Source organism: Lactuca serriola, chromosome 2 (assembly GCF_051521515.1).
Source record: "Lactuca serriola cultivar US96UC23 chromosome 2, Lser_US96UC23_V15, whole genome shotgun sequence".
Classification (NCBI taxonomy): domain Eukaryota; kingdom Viridiplantae; phylum Streptophyta; class Magnoliopsida; order Asterales; family Asteraceae; genus Lactuca; species Lactuca serriola.
Genome location: NC_136409.1, coordinates 76,803,535 through 76,820,639, shown reverse-complemented (window position 1 = coordinate 76,820,639; position 17,105 = coordinate 76,803,535). Strand labels below are relative to the sequence as shown.

The 17,105-nt window shown below is 34.5% G+C and overlaps 1 protein-coding gene across 2 annotated transcripts; it reads left to right on the top strand.

The window, feature by feature from the left end:
- Nucleotides 1-2,920: 2,920 nt before the first annotated feature.
- LOC145086427 (zinc finger CCCH domain-containing protein 53-like) lies at nt 2,921-7,185 on the top strand. Of its 2 annotated transcripts, none has more exons than XM_079024182.1 (8): nt 2,921-4,092; nt 4,435-4,626; nt 4,725-4,904; nt 4,990-5,081; nt 5,250-5,456; nt 5,982-6,126; nt 6,225-6,398; nt 6,714-7,185. In XM_079024182.1, exons 1-8 carry the CDS (start codon nt 3,092-3,094, stop codon nt 6,718-6,720), a joined length of 1,998 nt encoding a protein of 665 aa, XP_078880308.1. In that variant the 5' UTR covers nt 2,921-3,091; the 3' UTR covers nt 6,721-7,185. The 2 variants fall into 2 exon arrangements, with proteins under 2 accessions (XP_078880308.1, XP_078880307.1); XM_079024181.1 differs by having other exon boundaries at nt 2,922-4,092; nt 6,694-7,185.
- Nucleotides 7,186-17,105: the final 9,920 nt, after the last annotated feature.

Here is a 17,105-nt window from a genome sequence, read left to right as displayed (position 1 = left end):
TGGAGATCCTAATGGGTTATATCCCAACTCCATAAACCATGGATCATTAGCCCACTATAAAAGAATAGATGATTGACATAATCAACTCTATCTATTTAATTAGTCTCATATTGGTCACCAAATTAATTCTAAATTAATTCTTGATCAACACTAATTAAATAATAATATTATTAATATATTATAACTTATAATATATTAATAACCATAAGTGTCCTCTCTCTCATTTTGTCTATCCAAGTATTGCAATACCATGCAACCCAAATGGACCATGCCGGGTCGGGTCAAGTACATACCAAATATAGTTATGGACTTAGACACTTTATCCAACACTAACACATGGAGTCATCAAGGTAGAAGCGTTTTACCTCCAATAAGCTTGAAATGGTGAGTAACCTATGGACCTACAGGCTCTTTCTTATCCAATGCTTCTCCATAAATCTTCTTCTTCACTAAGCACCACACACACACAAGCTCAATCTCTTTGGAAAATGGATTAGGGTTTGGATATATGGCTCAAAAGGCAAAGAAGGTTGATAAGATGAAAGAGGTGAAGGAATTAATGTGTTTAATATAGGGTACAAACCTTAAAAATTAGGTTTTGCCCCTGGATCGCGTACACCCTGCGTATGCATGGGTACGTCCAACGTACGTAGGAGACACCCCGCCTCATGCAACCACTAGAGTACGCCCGGTGTACCATGTGTACGCCCCACGTACTCGAGCCCAAGGGTCAAAATATAGGAAAATAATGGCTAAGGGCTTTACTTGACGAATTAAGTGTTACAACTTGATTATTCAGTCCCTTTCTTCGGTCGAGCTTGAGGCCATGCCGTTAGATGATTTTATAAGATACTTTAGGAAGGAGCATGTGCCTCCAATAGAGATGGAGCGAGTGACTCGAGAGTATCTAACTCTCTAATATACAACAAAGATCACCAACAAGTTCATGGAGAAGGCATTGTTTTGCCCAGAATATGCATCGACAGAAAGGATGAAGACGACTCATTATTTTGACATGATAAAGACTGGGATATGTAAGTTTGTGAGTGTTTCAAGGTGTCATACTCCATCTGAGACGGTGAATGCAACCAAGAGTAGGGAGCTAGAGTTGGAGACCCAACAATGAAAAAGAAAGTAGGTGAAGTTATATGGATCGTTGTAGCGGCTAAGAAGTCCAAAGCTATCGATACTCACTTAGGAGGTTAGAGGAGCTACAATCGTTGTGACAGGTGTGTGAAGGCGTATGAGGGTGCTCGTCATACGTTTGCATTTATGTGTTACAAATAGGGATGAAAGTGGGTCCAAAACCAGCCCGGAAAACGCGTAACCGGTTAACGAGATTTTGTAGGACCGGTATAGAAGAATCAGTTCTTGTTCGGTCCCGAGTATGGTACTGAGTAAAGTGGGTCTAGGTGGAACCGGAAAACTCGGAAAAACCAAAGATTTGGTAATCACTTAGTGGGTTAAACTTTGAAAATTTCAAGCTTTGATATCTTGACTTCGGAGGACTGTAAGTCATTGAATGTAAACCATAAATATCAAAATTATAGTTTAAAATCATGTACAAACTCTAAACAACACGTTGGAGAAAACCGTATGCTAACCCGACTTGAAACAAATTAGATATGTATGTTCTAAAATTTTCACAAAATACAAAAAAAACTAAAAAACTAAAAATTTTCAACTTTGGGGGATTGTAGGTTAATGAATATGAGACCCAAAATGATAAAATTATAGTCTAAAATCATATAAAAACTCTAAAGTACATGTTGGAAAAAACGGCATGGTAATCCAACTTCAAACAAATTAGATATGCATGTTTTAAAATTTTCATAAATACAAAAAAAACTGATAAACAAAAAATTTTCAGCTTTGATAGACTGACTTTGAGAGATTTGAAGTCAATGAATAGAAAACAAAAAATGACACAATTATAGTCTAAAATCATGAACAAACTCTAAACTACATGTTGAAAAAACCGCATCTCAATCCGAATTCAAACGAATGAGATATGCATGTTTTAAACTTTTCACAGAAACCGATTTCGGTTCCTAACACCGGTTTAGGTTCTTAAACTCGGTTTACTCGTACCCGAAGGACCCAAACCTGGATTACCCAAAACCCGAATAAATCATTTTTTAAACCCAGACTAGAACTGATTCAATATATTCTGGTTCTAACGTTTCCGGTTTCGATCCGATTTTCGGTTTTAAATCTCACCCTAGCTTCAAGTGTGGACAGGAAAGTCACTATAGTCGAGACTGTAGGCAAGGGGAGATGATTATATGCTTTCTTTGCAACTAGGTCACGTTAAGGCTGATTGTCCCAGTTTGGCAGGAGGGACGGTGTTGGCTCCAGCACTCGTAGCTTGACAACTGCATGTGAGCACCAGGGGAAGACAAAGGCCACACATATCATCACTGGGAGTTTTAAGTAGCATAATGACAAAATCGACACTTCACTTTATAAATTTGGGTGGAAAAAAAGCTGAGGTGGAGCTGATGAGATGCCGTTAGACACCAAAATGTTTTTTTATTAGGTAGAAAAATATCACTTATGTTCGATGACTAGTTAATATATTACAGATGAAGTCGTCGATGAAAATGTCAAAGATTCATATGAAACAAAATTATAAACTTTAATAACGTGAAATGTACAATTAAAAGTTCAATTAATTGAGATGATACAAATAAAATATTCATCCAAATAAAATACTTCTTTCACCATTTTTTTATAACTATAACACAAACGACAAAACAACATGTTATGAATATTTTCGTTTTAAATGGTCATTAAAAATAATATTATTAATTGTATTTGTATATTATTCTGTCTAGTAATAATTCATTCCCCAAAACAAGCCGCTTCATTCCAATATCTCTCTTCTCTCTTCGTCCTTCGTCCGTGTTGCCTTATTGGTGTGTAAATAAGTAAAAAAGGTTTTTACTCCTTATTTAAAAAACCCTACCTCTTCCTTCTTTCTTCCCCCGTCTTTCTCTCTCAAATAATCAAACCTTTTTTTTCTTCTGGAGAGAGAAAGTTGAAGAGAACAACCCCTTTTCAAAGGGCAGTTCAGTAGTGAGTGACCTCCATGGATACAATCGAAGCTACTAAAATGGTGATGTCTAGAATCCAAAACATAGATCCAGAAAACGCTTCCAAAATCATGGGTTATATACTCATACAAGACCAAGGCGAAAACGAGATGATAAGGTTAGCTTTTGGCCCTGAAAACCTTCTTGCTTCTGTCATAAAACAAGCCAAAGCTTTCTTAGACATTTCGTCAAACACTTCGTCTACACCTTCGTCTCCGTCGCCTTTTAGTAACCAAAGATCACCAAGAATCATCATCCCGAACAATGGGTTTCATCACATGAACCCTTCTCCCCTTTCACCTCATTCGCCTTGGTCGTCATCTGGGTCTTTCCATGATCGTCGTAGCAGCCCTCGCGCAGCTTCATACGCTTCTGTTGTTAACGGCGGCGGCGGCGGTTCTTCTGCTTCTTTTTACAACAGTTATAATGACGGCACAGAAGAGTATAATAATAATAATAACAGCGGGCTGCAAGTTGTCACGGATCAGCTTTCGTTCCTTGACAACGCTAAGAATGGCGACTTCATGGACCCGATTGTGAGTCCCGGTGGCCGGAGCGACTCGATTCTGTTCCCTTACCCGAATAGCACCACTGATTGGTCAGCAGATGGAGGTAGTTGCGGCGATGCACAACACCATTTCCACAGAAGAAGTTGCTCGGTAAATGATATGTTTTTCGGCGGCGGTGGTGGAAATGACGATTTGGGTAATGGATTAGGCGGGTGGAGGCCTTGCATGTATTACGCTCGAGGGTTTTGCAAAAATGGCACTTCTTGCAAGTTCATTCATGGCAATGGAGGTCTTGGAGATGAAATGTGTCTGGGTTCATCTTCACCTACCGCAATTGTTGGGTCTCCTACTGGAAACATCGATGGAATTGAAGATTTTTTGAGAATCAAAGCAATTCAGCAGCAACATAGAGCTGCTGCCATGGCTGCTGGAGGACCTCATCCTTTCCCCTTCAACAGATGCATGAACTTTCTCAATGACAGTCCTAGGTATGGTTATCTTGTTAAATTTCGCTACTTTATTTGTAAACCCTCAAGTAATTTTTTTTTTTTTTTGCTTAAAAGAAGAAAAAGTTTCCTTTCGATTTTCTATTAGATTCCTTCTCGACAACCATTCTGCCAACACTTTGTTTGTTACTTTGTTAATCTTTTAAGGGTTGTTTTCTTTTTTTGTATGTTCTTGAAATGGAATAGATAAATTAGACTAGATGACATGTTTTCTTGTGTTTATTGGTAAAACGAGTTATGTTACAGTCTTACAGATTCTTTATTATTCTGGGCAACTAATAATTTCAATATCCTCTTTAATTTTGTGATGATGCTGCATTTAAGATCACCATCATCAGCAGCAGCAGCAGCATTGATGATGGGGGAAGATTTTCACAAATTCGGACGATTTCGCCCCCATAGCCATGATTTTACAGCAATGGGGTTAGGAAATTCAAGTTCAAGTTCTCGACAAATTTACTTAACATTTCCAGCTGATAGCACTTTTAAAGAAGAAGATGTTTCAAATTACTTCAGGTAATTGTAAATTTTGTAATTCATCCCTTTTAAGCCCCATATTTTCTTGTTATCAACTTTGAACATAAAAATAAAAGATTTCTTTTTATGTTGTGAAGTATCTTTGGACCAGTTCAAGATGTAAGAATTCCATATCAACAAAAACGGATGTTTGGATTTGTTACATTTGTTCTCCCTGAAACTGTGAAGGCGATTTTGGCAAAAGGAAACCCTCATTTTGTCTGTGATTCACGTGTTCTTGTTAAACCATATAAAGAGAAGGGAAAAATACCCGATAAGTATGTTTTCACTCTTTCATTTCCATATTTTTTTATCTCTTATCTTTTTGAATTTTTGTCACATTTTCTTGAATTGCATTTGTAGGAAGCATCAACAGCATGAGAGAGGTGACTTTTCTAATTGTTTGAGTCCAACTGCCCTTGAAGCTGCTGAGCCTTTTGATCATATACCCTTTGGTGAGCACATTAACAAAACTCTATTTGTTTATTAGAAAATTTGTTTTTTGCTATAATAAGAAGAAATGAAAGTAGGTGACTATAATAAACAATAAGTGAAAGTATGTTGTTATTTCTTTCATTTAAACAATTTTGGAGTTCTAAAGTTTTAATGTTTTCTTTATTTAGGTGCAAGAATGTTCAATCATGAGATGATGTTGAGAAGAAAGTTAGAGAATCGAGCTGAATTGCAACAAGCAATTGATCTTCAAGATAGGAAATTAATGAACATGCATTTAAATGATCTCAATAATCATCATCACCTTCATCACAACGTATCCCATTCTCAAAGTCTCCTTTCATCCAATGGCAATGATGAAAATAAAGTTTCCGAAGGTAAATATATTATTCTCTTTTGCTAAAACCCTAGACACTCTGTTTGACTTGCATTGGACCGAGACTGATGTTAACGAGACAGACATTGTAATATTTTGTCCAAACCCAAAAAAATGCGAGACATCGGTCGATATCTCGTTCTCTGTGCAAAAAGACGTAAATGCCCTTCGGAACCTGATCATTGTTAGACCAGACACTGTGTGTTTGGCTTGCATTGGACTGAAACTGATATTAACGAGACAGACATTGTAATATTTTGTCCAAACCCAAAAAGACGCGACATCGGTAGATATCTCGTTCTTTGTGCAAAAAGACGTAAATGCCCTTCGGATCCTGATCATTGCCAGACTGGATACTGTGTTTGGCTTGCATTGGACCGATACTGATATCAACGAGACGGACATTGTGATATTTTGGCGGAACCCAAAAGGATGGGAAATGGGTAGATATGTCGTTTTTTATCTTATGTGTGCAAAAAGACGTAAATGCCCTTCAGTTCAGATACTGATGTTGTATGAGGTGCAGGGGTTAATGGCAGTGGCATCCAAGGTACTGATGGCTCTGAAATGAAAGTACTGTCAGAAGTAAATGATGAAAATGGGGACAATAATGACAATAGCAATGAGAAGCAGGACAAGTCTAATCTTACTGAAACTTATAGCAATGAAAGGTTTGATTTTTTTTTTTCTTTTTTTTTTTTGTATAAAATATTAGACTTTTGTTATCGTATTTTAAAATTATTCATTTTTTTTTTCTGTGTATATACAGCTTCGACCACATCCTTCCAGATAACCTCTTCGCCTCCCCTACAAAAACCGCCGCCACTAACCACCACTCTGTGTTCTCAACTAACTTACCAGAATCTGATGCACCGCCATCTGCCGCCAGTTCAGCCGCCCTGAACATGGCGTCTCTCAAATCATGTTACTTTCAAATGCCAAGGTTAGACAACCCCACAAACTTTATATATATTTTTAGCCAAATTCCATAAAAATTAAAAACCACTATATGTTTTTTGTTTAACCATATTGAATTATTTTTTTTAAAGTTCAAAATTTTAATGCTTAAACCAAAAAAAAGACAGAAATCCAAACTACATTTAATTTTTATGAAATTTGGTGTATATTTTGCATGATGAAGGTAAGAGAACACCAAAAAAGTTTTTACATTTATTTATTGTTGAAGCTTTTTGGTATATTTTTCAATGTCAAATTGGGATTTTGTTAATATTTACCAGGTCTTTTTGTGGGCAAGAAGCCATTGAAATGTAGGTGAAGGAGGAATTTTGGTGCAGAAAGTTGAAGAGAAAAAAAGATCCTCTACTTCTTCTAGCTGTATAGCGCTCAAGATTAATGTCATCTTCAATACTTACAACCCATACATATAATATCAATATGCAATACATAAAAGAAAAAGAAAAAATCTCCCAAAAAACAAGAAACAAAAAAAACTACTGATTTTATGGCATAGTGGAAGAAGAAGCTAATGGTTAGTTGTAGTAGTAGTGATTAGGTACTTTTTTTATTTTTATTATCTTTTTTTACTTCTATATACTAGTAGTGGAAACTAATGACAAATTTACCCTCTATTTCCTTTTGAGGTGTTAAAAAGGATGTGAATGGTGGATGTACTTGTGTGTACATATTTTTGTTGATTGAGGGTAGGGGAAAGCATATGACTATTAAAAAGATATATAGACCCCAAAAGGGTAAAGCTGTCATTTCTGTTATCTCTTTTTGTGTGTTAGTGCTCTGAGGAAACAGCCTTTGCTTGTTTAGTCATCTTTTTGACATCATAAAGATAAGTATCTGAGACAGATCGTGGTAGATTACTATAATACCCTTTGGATTGGGAAATACGAAATAGTCATCTTTTTTCCATCAATAAAGATGGGACTTTCAAAAAAAAAAAAAAAGATTCTCGTAAATGTCCTAAATGCCCTTTTACATGGCTAAATAGTAAACACTCATCTTTTTAATAATAATGATAATCCCCTTGAATGATGAAATTATCATCTTTATGAGACCAAAGAAAGATATGCATTTCTGAGACAGATCGTGGTAGATTACCAAAATACCCTTTGGATGGGGAAATATGAAAATAGTAAAAAGATTCTTGTAAATGTCTTAGATAATGCCCTTGGAATGATGAAATAACCAAAATGTTCTTTTTTGAAATGGTAAAATTTTGAAAATGGGAAAATGACGAAAATACCCTTTTGGATGGTGAAAAGAATGGTAGGTGGCGGAAAAGGGTGTTTCTTTATGTGAATAAAGGATAGGCTAGGGGGACTCTTTTGTCTCATTCTTGGTTTCTTTAAGGGTGGACATGAGGGGAGAGGCCCACATAGTCACATGGGTACTGACACTACAGTTGAATGGTATCTCAGGGTACCCACACTGCTTTCACTCTCAGACTTCCTGGCTTCAATCACAATGTACAACTTTTAAAGCATAGGGTACAAGTCATTACATCACAATAAAGAAAAACTAAAAGTTATTTGTTATGTGTGTAGATACTATATAATATATTGAATTGTGTGTGCATGTGTGTGTGGGGACTTATGCTGTCATAGGTATTAGTGCGTTTCTGTTTTGGCATGTTTTCTTTCTCAATTATGGGTCAATGGTACAAATGCTTTGATATTTAGATATCAAGTTTGATTTTAAAAAGAAAACTATATTCTAAAGTATGTTTGGATTAGAAGGTTGGGTTTGTTTTTTATTCTAATTAAGTCATATGTGCATGAATGTTTGAATGGATAATGGTTTTAATAAATGGATGGATGAAATTTTTTTAAGCATGTCAGGATATTTTATTGAATACTTTTGGGGATTTTTTTTTCTTGAGAAAGATACTTCTATAAAAGTGAAACACTTAATTTGCATATGTAAGTGTATTAATTGTACATCAGAAAAATGGTATGTTTTTTAATACGAAGATTGTCGCCTAAAATTTTTAGGAGCTGTTTTCACATGGTTTAACTGGAAAAACTTAGAATATGGTCGAAAGAATATTAGAAATAATAATAATAATAATAATAATAATAATAATAATAAATTACATACATTAATAAAAAAACACAAGATACTGATAATGGAAATACAACAATAACATTAATTATTTGTCAAAAGTGACCAACATGCTTCCATTCTGTCAAACTCACTACTTCAGCATTTGAACATGTCATTAAATAGGTATTTACGAGTTTCCAAATATATACTATTGACCTTTGATTTTTATTTCTCAGCTAATCTTTAATTATTTGCAAACAGTTACTTTTTTTTTTCCTCTTACTGATTTTATGTTTTGGCAGACGATTCGCAAGAAATGACATCATTTTCTTTTCTTAAATATTAATATTTTAGTAATTTTTTATATTCTGTTTATATTAACATTTTGTAAATTAAGGCGATTCTACAAGTCCCAATCGCTTTTTCCGGTTACCTACATAAATTGACAAGTTTGATCATTGTAGACGGCAGAGGTAGATATACTTGTCATTATGCCACTAACTCTAAGACTGGAATGTAAAACTTGTCACATCACATGGCAACACAATACTATTATACCGTAACTAAAAATAAGGTGGTGAAAATTAAGTCAACGTTCGTCAAACACAATCGCTACGGACACACAGTGGGGCCGTGGTGGCCCTGGGTGTGCAGATGGTGCGGTCGTACGGTGCTTCCGATTTTAGGGGGTTTTTGAATTTTGAGACAAATGTATGTATATGTATGATGTTGGTATTTTTATAAAATACATTTTTATGTGTTATTATTATTGAAAACTAGCCATGTGGGTTACTAATATACACAATGTAAAATTTGTTTGCAATCTTGAAGTAATTTTATCAATGAAAAATATAAAAGAAAATCAAAATCTATTCATAAATTCCAAAATTTATCTAAATACACAAATTTGGTTCTAATATAAATTCTAGCTAACGATTTCATATTTTATAAAAAACATTTTACCCAAAAAATCTAATACAAAAAATCAAAATATAATCATAAATTCTATAATTTACTTTTCTTCAACCGACTCTCATTTTAAAATTATTATCAACTATAATGCGAGAAATTAGAATTGAAATGTGAAAACAATAGCGAGTGAAGCTCTTGCAATAATAAAAGCTTTTATAAAAACTTGTTGATGAAAAGACATATATATATATATATATATATATATATATATATATATATATATATATATATATATATATATATATATATATATAATTAAAGATAAAAAATGAAGCTACTTGTGTAAAATAGTATGAACTTGACAAATTTGTCTTTATAGTTGGTATGCTTAGGGCTGTAAACGAACTGAACGTTCGGCGAACCGTTCGGCGGGAAGTTCGTTTGTGTTCGTTTATTTAATAAATGAACGAACATGAACACAAATTCTCGTTCGTTTAGTTAAACGAACGGACATGAACAATGGTCTCGTTCGCTCATTTACATTTGTGGATGTTCGTTTATGTTGTTCGTTTACGTTCGTTTATGTTCGTTCGTTTAAGTTTTTTTATGTTCATATATTTTCAATTGTTTTTTAATTACATTACTATATTATAGTTCGTTTATGTTCGTATATGTGGAATTGTGTTTGTTTATCTTTGTTCGTTTATGTTCGTTTAGTATGTTCACGAACATAAACGAATGAACATGAACAAGACAATTTGTTAAATGAATGAACATGAACAAAAAAACTCCGTTCGTTTATCTATTCGTGTTCGTTTGATTGTTCAGCTAACTTAAACGAACGAATATGAACAAGCCTTTGTTCGTGTTCGTTCGGTTCATTTACACCCCTAGGTATGGTTATATGGTATCATATATTGGTTAAAGTAAACAACTCGAGCAAACAAATGCAATATGAGACTATACAAAGAGTAGCGTGGGACCAATTTTTGAGTTTTTTAACGATTATTGAGAGAATGAGTTTGACAAGGCTTTGGATTGTGCGAGAGCTATAACTTTTGATTTAGGAATTGCTATGGTGTTTGTTGACAAAGATAATAAAAGAACAATTAAAAAAACATTTTGACGAGAGAGTCATTCATGATTCAATATTTTGTGTGAATAGTTGATTAAACTATTGGTTCATTGGAGGAAACGTTTGAAAAAAAAAACAAATGATACCAAGATATTTTTTGGTTGCTTATTAATATCAGAAAAGTTGAAGTCACTAAATACTAGCGAGTTAAAGAAAAGTTGCAAAAATCTTGAAAAGATGTTCCAAAATGGTCATATCTTTGACATCAATGTTGTTCCTTGTTTGGTTGTGGACCTAGGGCAGGGCCGCACATCCGAACGTCTTACTAATCTTAATTATATACGACTTGTATACATGAGATAATGATAGATGGAGTAATTATGAACCCTATCATGAGCATTAAGGCAAAGTAGCCCAGATCTACAAGTGAGTATTCTGCCATTCAATGGAGCACAACCCCAGTAGTGTTGTGAGAAAGCTAATTTCGGGACGAAATTCCATCTAACAGGGGGATGATGTGACAACCCGAATTTTTTTTGCTTTATAAGTCCAGTCAAATGAGAGTCAGACTCGTTTCTGCTATCTTTTGGCCTTGTTAAGGGATTGTCCGAGTGTTCTAAGCCTCATACATTCAAGGAAGGAGTGTAAGGATATAGCTACTGAAGTTCAAAACCATCAAACAAAGCCATAAACTGCAACACAAGGAGTTTACGGCCGCAAACTGGGAGTTTACGACCGTAAACTCTTGGCTGGCCGTAAACCCCTCCTATATATATGAGGGCACTTCATTTCTTCATTCTTTTCCTTCTTTGGCCGAAATATCCTCAAAATCTCTCAAGTATCATCAAGTTCTTCATCCAAATCCTCCAAAAACGTAAGTGTTCTTCCCTCTAGTTGTTGTTATCCTTCTTAAACATGTATCATTCTTTGATTCATCCATGAAAACACCCCTTTTTGTCTAGATCTTCAAATCTTCATCTTTCACGAAGAACACCAAGAACACACACTTGTTCTTGGTGGCCGAAAACACCTTCTAAGGCTTCTAAATTGTGAGTATTCCTTCCATACACTTGCTATCTAGTAGAATCATTAGCCTAAATACCTGGAACAAACAATTGGTGGACGATTTTGTTAGGGTGCAAAGTCATGCTTGGATGTAGTGTTTTAGGCTTTCCCCTTTGTATGTGTAAATGGGTTGAGTCTTTCCTATAAATAGGAAGTGAGTGACTCCCATTATGTAAGTGAATCCATTTGGAGTGTTAGACTAGAGAGAGAAAACTTTATACAAACCCATTTGTATATTCTTTCTAGATCTAATAAGAGCTTACAAAGATTTATTTACTCCATGTGTTCTTGATTTTACATGATGATTCACTAGATCTTTCTAATTCCGCACATGCCATCATAATTAACACCACTACAATTGGTATCAGAGCGGGTGTTCTTGATTTGATCAAGAATTGATCCTTGATGGCTATCTTGATTTGGTGATTCTTCATGTTCTTATTGATCTTCGTGTTTAGAGAGTGTTTTGTGTTCTAGAAATCGAATTTTTCTTGATTTGATCCATAATTCGATTTTCTCTCTCTAGAATACTTGTTTGTACCACTTTCTCTCACTAGAATTTGGTTCATATTCACTTTCTCTCTCTAGAGATCTCCTTGATTTACACTTTCTCTCTCTAGAAAACTCAAGTTCATAACATTTGATTCAAAAGAAAAGAAGCAATTATGGAGCAATGGTTGGTTCAGAATGAAAGTTTTCTATACGTATACACTTCTTTTGAATGCATTCTTTATCGAATGACTGTTGGATTGCAAAGTGAAGACGCACTTATGTCAAATGGAGAAAGGGATGAAAAGGGAGATTTCATTGGTTATCCAATTTATAAAAACAAAGATTTGTTTGATCGATTGATTACAACATATCAAGAAAGACGAAGAAATAAGAGGAATGGTGAAGTCATAAAAGGAATTCTTCTTGCTAATTGTAAACCGGGAAGAAATAGACTTGAATATTATGCAAATTATCGTGAAGCTCAAGAACATGTTCTTGATGATGTTCATCGTGTTCATGATGTTCAAGGAAAAGAAGTTTAAAACAATGGACACTACTAGAAAAACAGCCTTTTACGGCGCTCATTGCGCGTCGTAAAACGCTCAGACGACGCGCAAATGCGCGTCAAGGAAGGCCCTGTCATAACGAGAGACGACGCGCATTTATGACACGCAATGCGTATCATTAAAGTCGCTGTCAAGAAAGGCCATGTCATAAATGAAGATGACACACATTTTTGCGTATCGTAATTTTTATTTTTATTTAAAAAAAATATTATTTATATATTTACTAATTTTCAATTTAAATTTGCATTTCATGTCTCATAATAGAAAATAAAATACCATACACAAAAAATACAATCCATTGCACAAAAGTTAATGTCATACAAAATACAAAATAAGATACAAAATATGAATTCATCTTGCCTAAAAACATTATCAATTGCTTGGTAAAATTGCTCTTTAACACTATCTGCTGCACCAAAGATAGTAAGAACCTGCACCAAATGAAAACAGTAAAAAAGTGCTTCAATGTTTATATTTTCTAGGCCAATAAATAATCAAAAGGTGTAAAATTAAAATATACCTTGGTTTCTGCAGCTACATAATCAAAAGGTGTAAAATTAAAATATACCTTGAATATGGACATAATTAGAAATTACATACTTGACCTTCTTTTCCTTTTCCTCCATAAAAGAATACTGGAAATCCCAAGCAGCTTCTAGAAACTCAACAAATGCATTCCAAGTATCTGCTTCTACTCTATACGAAATAATTGCTTTTGAGAGTTCATCCTCCTATGCCATGAATAATGATCATGAAATTTAGATTAGGGTTTATAACATGGAATTGTAAAATGTCATGAAATTATCCTAAGTTTTTTAAACCTTAAATTGTATTGGGACCATGTCTTGAAATTTGTTTACTATAGTTCCTATTAAATGGAAGTATGTAGGTATTTATTGAATCAATAGTAAGTATAAGACTAGAATAACTTACATCAAACAAAGGGAAGCCCCTGTATTTGTCAAGAAAGGCCTGTCACTTTCTTAGAGAGAATACTGACTCAAACATTTAGAAAACAGATGACGAATTCCAGTGTAACTTGCTAACATCAACCCACTCACCTAAAATAAATAAATAAAATTCTTATATCCATAAACCCATCATTTTACTTTTCATAAATAAATAAATCCCACAATAATTTATACGAATCTTAGCCTGTGGGCAGTTTGAACATATTGAGACTTTCTTGAAAGATCAACATGTCCCATAAGGCAAAAAAAAATAAATCGATATCAGAATTTAAAAAGAATATTTGGTTGTAAATTGTAATACCTTAGCAGGAAACATTACATACCTGAATGCTAGCAGGAGCCCATTCAATGAAATTAACAAGCTTTCTTTCACGTATTCGCTTCAAACTATCATGAACCTAATAATAAAAGCATCTTACAATATCATCCATGGAAGTTTTCAGATTGCAAAATGTATGTTGACTTGACTGACCTGAGTAGGGTCAACTTCTCCCTGAATGATGTTCGGTATCGAGATATATTTTGCCTGACTGGCTTCTTTTGTCCCAGCATGTGATGAAACCATGATATTCTTTGTCTGTAAAACATAAATTTTTTTGCACCCATGAGTATGACAATCAAAGCTTCACTAAACATCTTCTAACATTTTCTTGCCCGAAGAAGTCTTCTCATCACATCCAATATGGTGGTTTTTCGAATCATATTAACCTACCAATAACAAGAATTTAAAGTTCACATGGATAATAACAATAATAATAATTATAACAAATATTTGAAAATCTTATTCTTAAAGTTCCAATTGCAAGGACGATTCCAAATTATGAAAATATTGACTCCGAATCATGATTGTACAAAATTTCCATGAACATACATCATAATTGTAAGTTGTAAACGTGGAGATTAACCTTGATCAACAAGGTTTAGGCTCTGTGACAAAAACAAAAGAACTGGGCAGTAAACAGAAGAGAGTAAAAAAGTCAGGAATGAATTTAATTTGCATAGATATTACCATTTAAAAGTAGTTGATTAACAATCTGATAAGGCAATGAGAAAAATTCTGAAAAGCTGAATCATGAATGAATTAAAATGTAAAAAACAACTAAGGTCAATTAAGATGGTATGCATTACCTTCATCAACCACATGTTTCATATTTATTTTTATGAGAGAGAATGAGCAATCAAGTAATGTTGAGTGTTCATAAATTCACAAGATCCATCCAAAAAACTGATAAAACAAGTTAATGCAGACATAAATGTATCGATAACTCTGTCACGTGCTATAGTTAGGGGCGGTTGCACGTGGGGGTAACTAGAGCAACCGTCTCTAGAATTAGGGGTATTTTAGTAATTTTTCCCTTAAAAATTTTTTGAAAATAAATTGTTGAGGCACAGTGGTTCAGCAAGATCAAAATCCGAGAAAGTATTGGTGAAAATTCAAAAAGGATTTATGAAGTTAACTGATAGGCAACGATTTGTTATACTTAAATTATGTGTTGAACTTTGCCTGGAGGAAAACACCATAAAACCATTATCTAATGGAAAAAAAAACAGACAAATCTTTAAGCATACATATGGTATATAGTATATACTGCATTAATGCTTCCAATTCAAGTTAATCTCGATTAGTAGACACACAAATAAATACATAGAAACATACAACAAATGTTTTATATCATAAAATTTAACTTGAAGGTTTTTGCCTACTGTTCATCTAGTGAACCAGCCTTCAATTTATACATGATTATCTGTAAATTTAAGGGAAATGGGTAATTTGCGAATATTTACCATCTTGTATGAGAAAGAAAGCGACAATCAACGATTAAGTAGGCGCTGCATATCAACTGATTCAATTGAAAGCCCCTGAAATAATAAAATGCAAGTCAAAGAAGACACAATTACAAAAATACCCCAAACAAAGAAACTAAAATCGTCTCAATCATTAAAAAGAGGGAGAATGGGATGAAATAGAAAAAATGAAGGAAAGCAAAAACCCTAATATCAGGGTGATAAAATATGAAGTATTTAGACACATCCAAATATATATTGTTATATCAAAGGTTGAAAAAAGATAAAATCATACCATCTGCATTCAGTGGATTCAATAGAATCCACAAGTATAGCTGATATACATCTCCATTTATGACAAGCATCACAACACACCCACGCACTCAACTTCAGTTTCTTTTCTTTCTGAACGGTGCCCTTTTGTGGTAATCCTATCAATGAACTCAACTTCAGCACAAAGTTCCATCACCAAATGATCTACAACAAAATCTTCATAAGCTCCTTGAATTGAAACCACCAGTATGAGCGTTATATTAATTGTAAGAATATTCATAATCCTGCTACACATATATAAATACTCAATAATATGAGCTACCAGATGTCTGTGTTATCCACTTCCTTTTTCACTTAAGTGGTGTGTAGGCATTTAAACAAACAGTTGGTATGCAACTGCAAATCTACCAAATTAGAGAAAAAACTTACACTAATCAAACCATACGATGTTGATAGAAAACTTAAAGCAAGATACAAATTAGGGCTCACGTTATCAAAAATAAAAAAAGAAGTCACCTTTAAAGGAACGTTGGTGGCATACAATGTTGATAGAAAAGATGAATGAATGGGTATATTTGGGAAGAACTATAAGATCTCTTGTGGTAGGGAGGCGATGAATAGATGAAACGAGCCCTAAAAAATCTAGAGCACCATGTGGTAATAATGGAGCACAGTAGCCGACAACACTTATATGTTTCTCTATGTGTCAAATCAATGTAGGGTTTGGGGTTTGAGAGTGAAAAACCAGTCAATCGCTTGAAGATTGAAGAGTGAAGTCGAATTGTGGAGAAGTTGTACCAGGTTTTAGGGGAATATTCGAACCAATTGGTCTTCTTCACAACCATTACAGGTTGCATTTTTCCGATGAAGTTGTTTTTGAAGATGAACGTGAGATGATGGAGCGTCAATAGAGAGAAATGTTAGGGTTTCGGGAGAAAACAAACTCATCTATAGAGGAGAGAGATGAGAGAAAACCTGGTAGAGGGAGCGAGATGAGAAGGTGGATGCATCAATTAGGGAGAAAACAAACTCAGAGAGTGAAGAGTAAACTTGGATTTAGGAGAAGCACCATTTTTAGGGAGAAATCGAACGAGTTGGTCTTCATTGTTGATATTCTTTGTTGCCATTAATGGCTCCTGAATAGAGAGAAAGGGTAGGGCTTAAGGTGATTTGAAGAGTTGTAGTCGCATGTGTGTAGAGGTGAGCCTCAGCTCGCTGACGAGGTGAGGTGAGACCGAGTTGCCGATGAGGCTGATCAGGTCGTTGACTGGAAAGCACTCGTGAGGAATGGAAAATCGTTTTGAATTATAGGGTTTGTAAACGTGGGGAGTCGTTGTAGATGGAGTAGGGTAGAGGTGAAGAGGAGTGAGCGGGGTACTTCAAAATTTTGGGGGATTTCCCCCCTTTAGCTATTACTGAAGGATCAGACTCTCGTTCTTACAACACAGAACGAAGCCAACATAAAACCATGTTTTTGGTGGTGGCGGCTGCTAGGT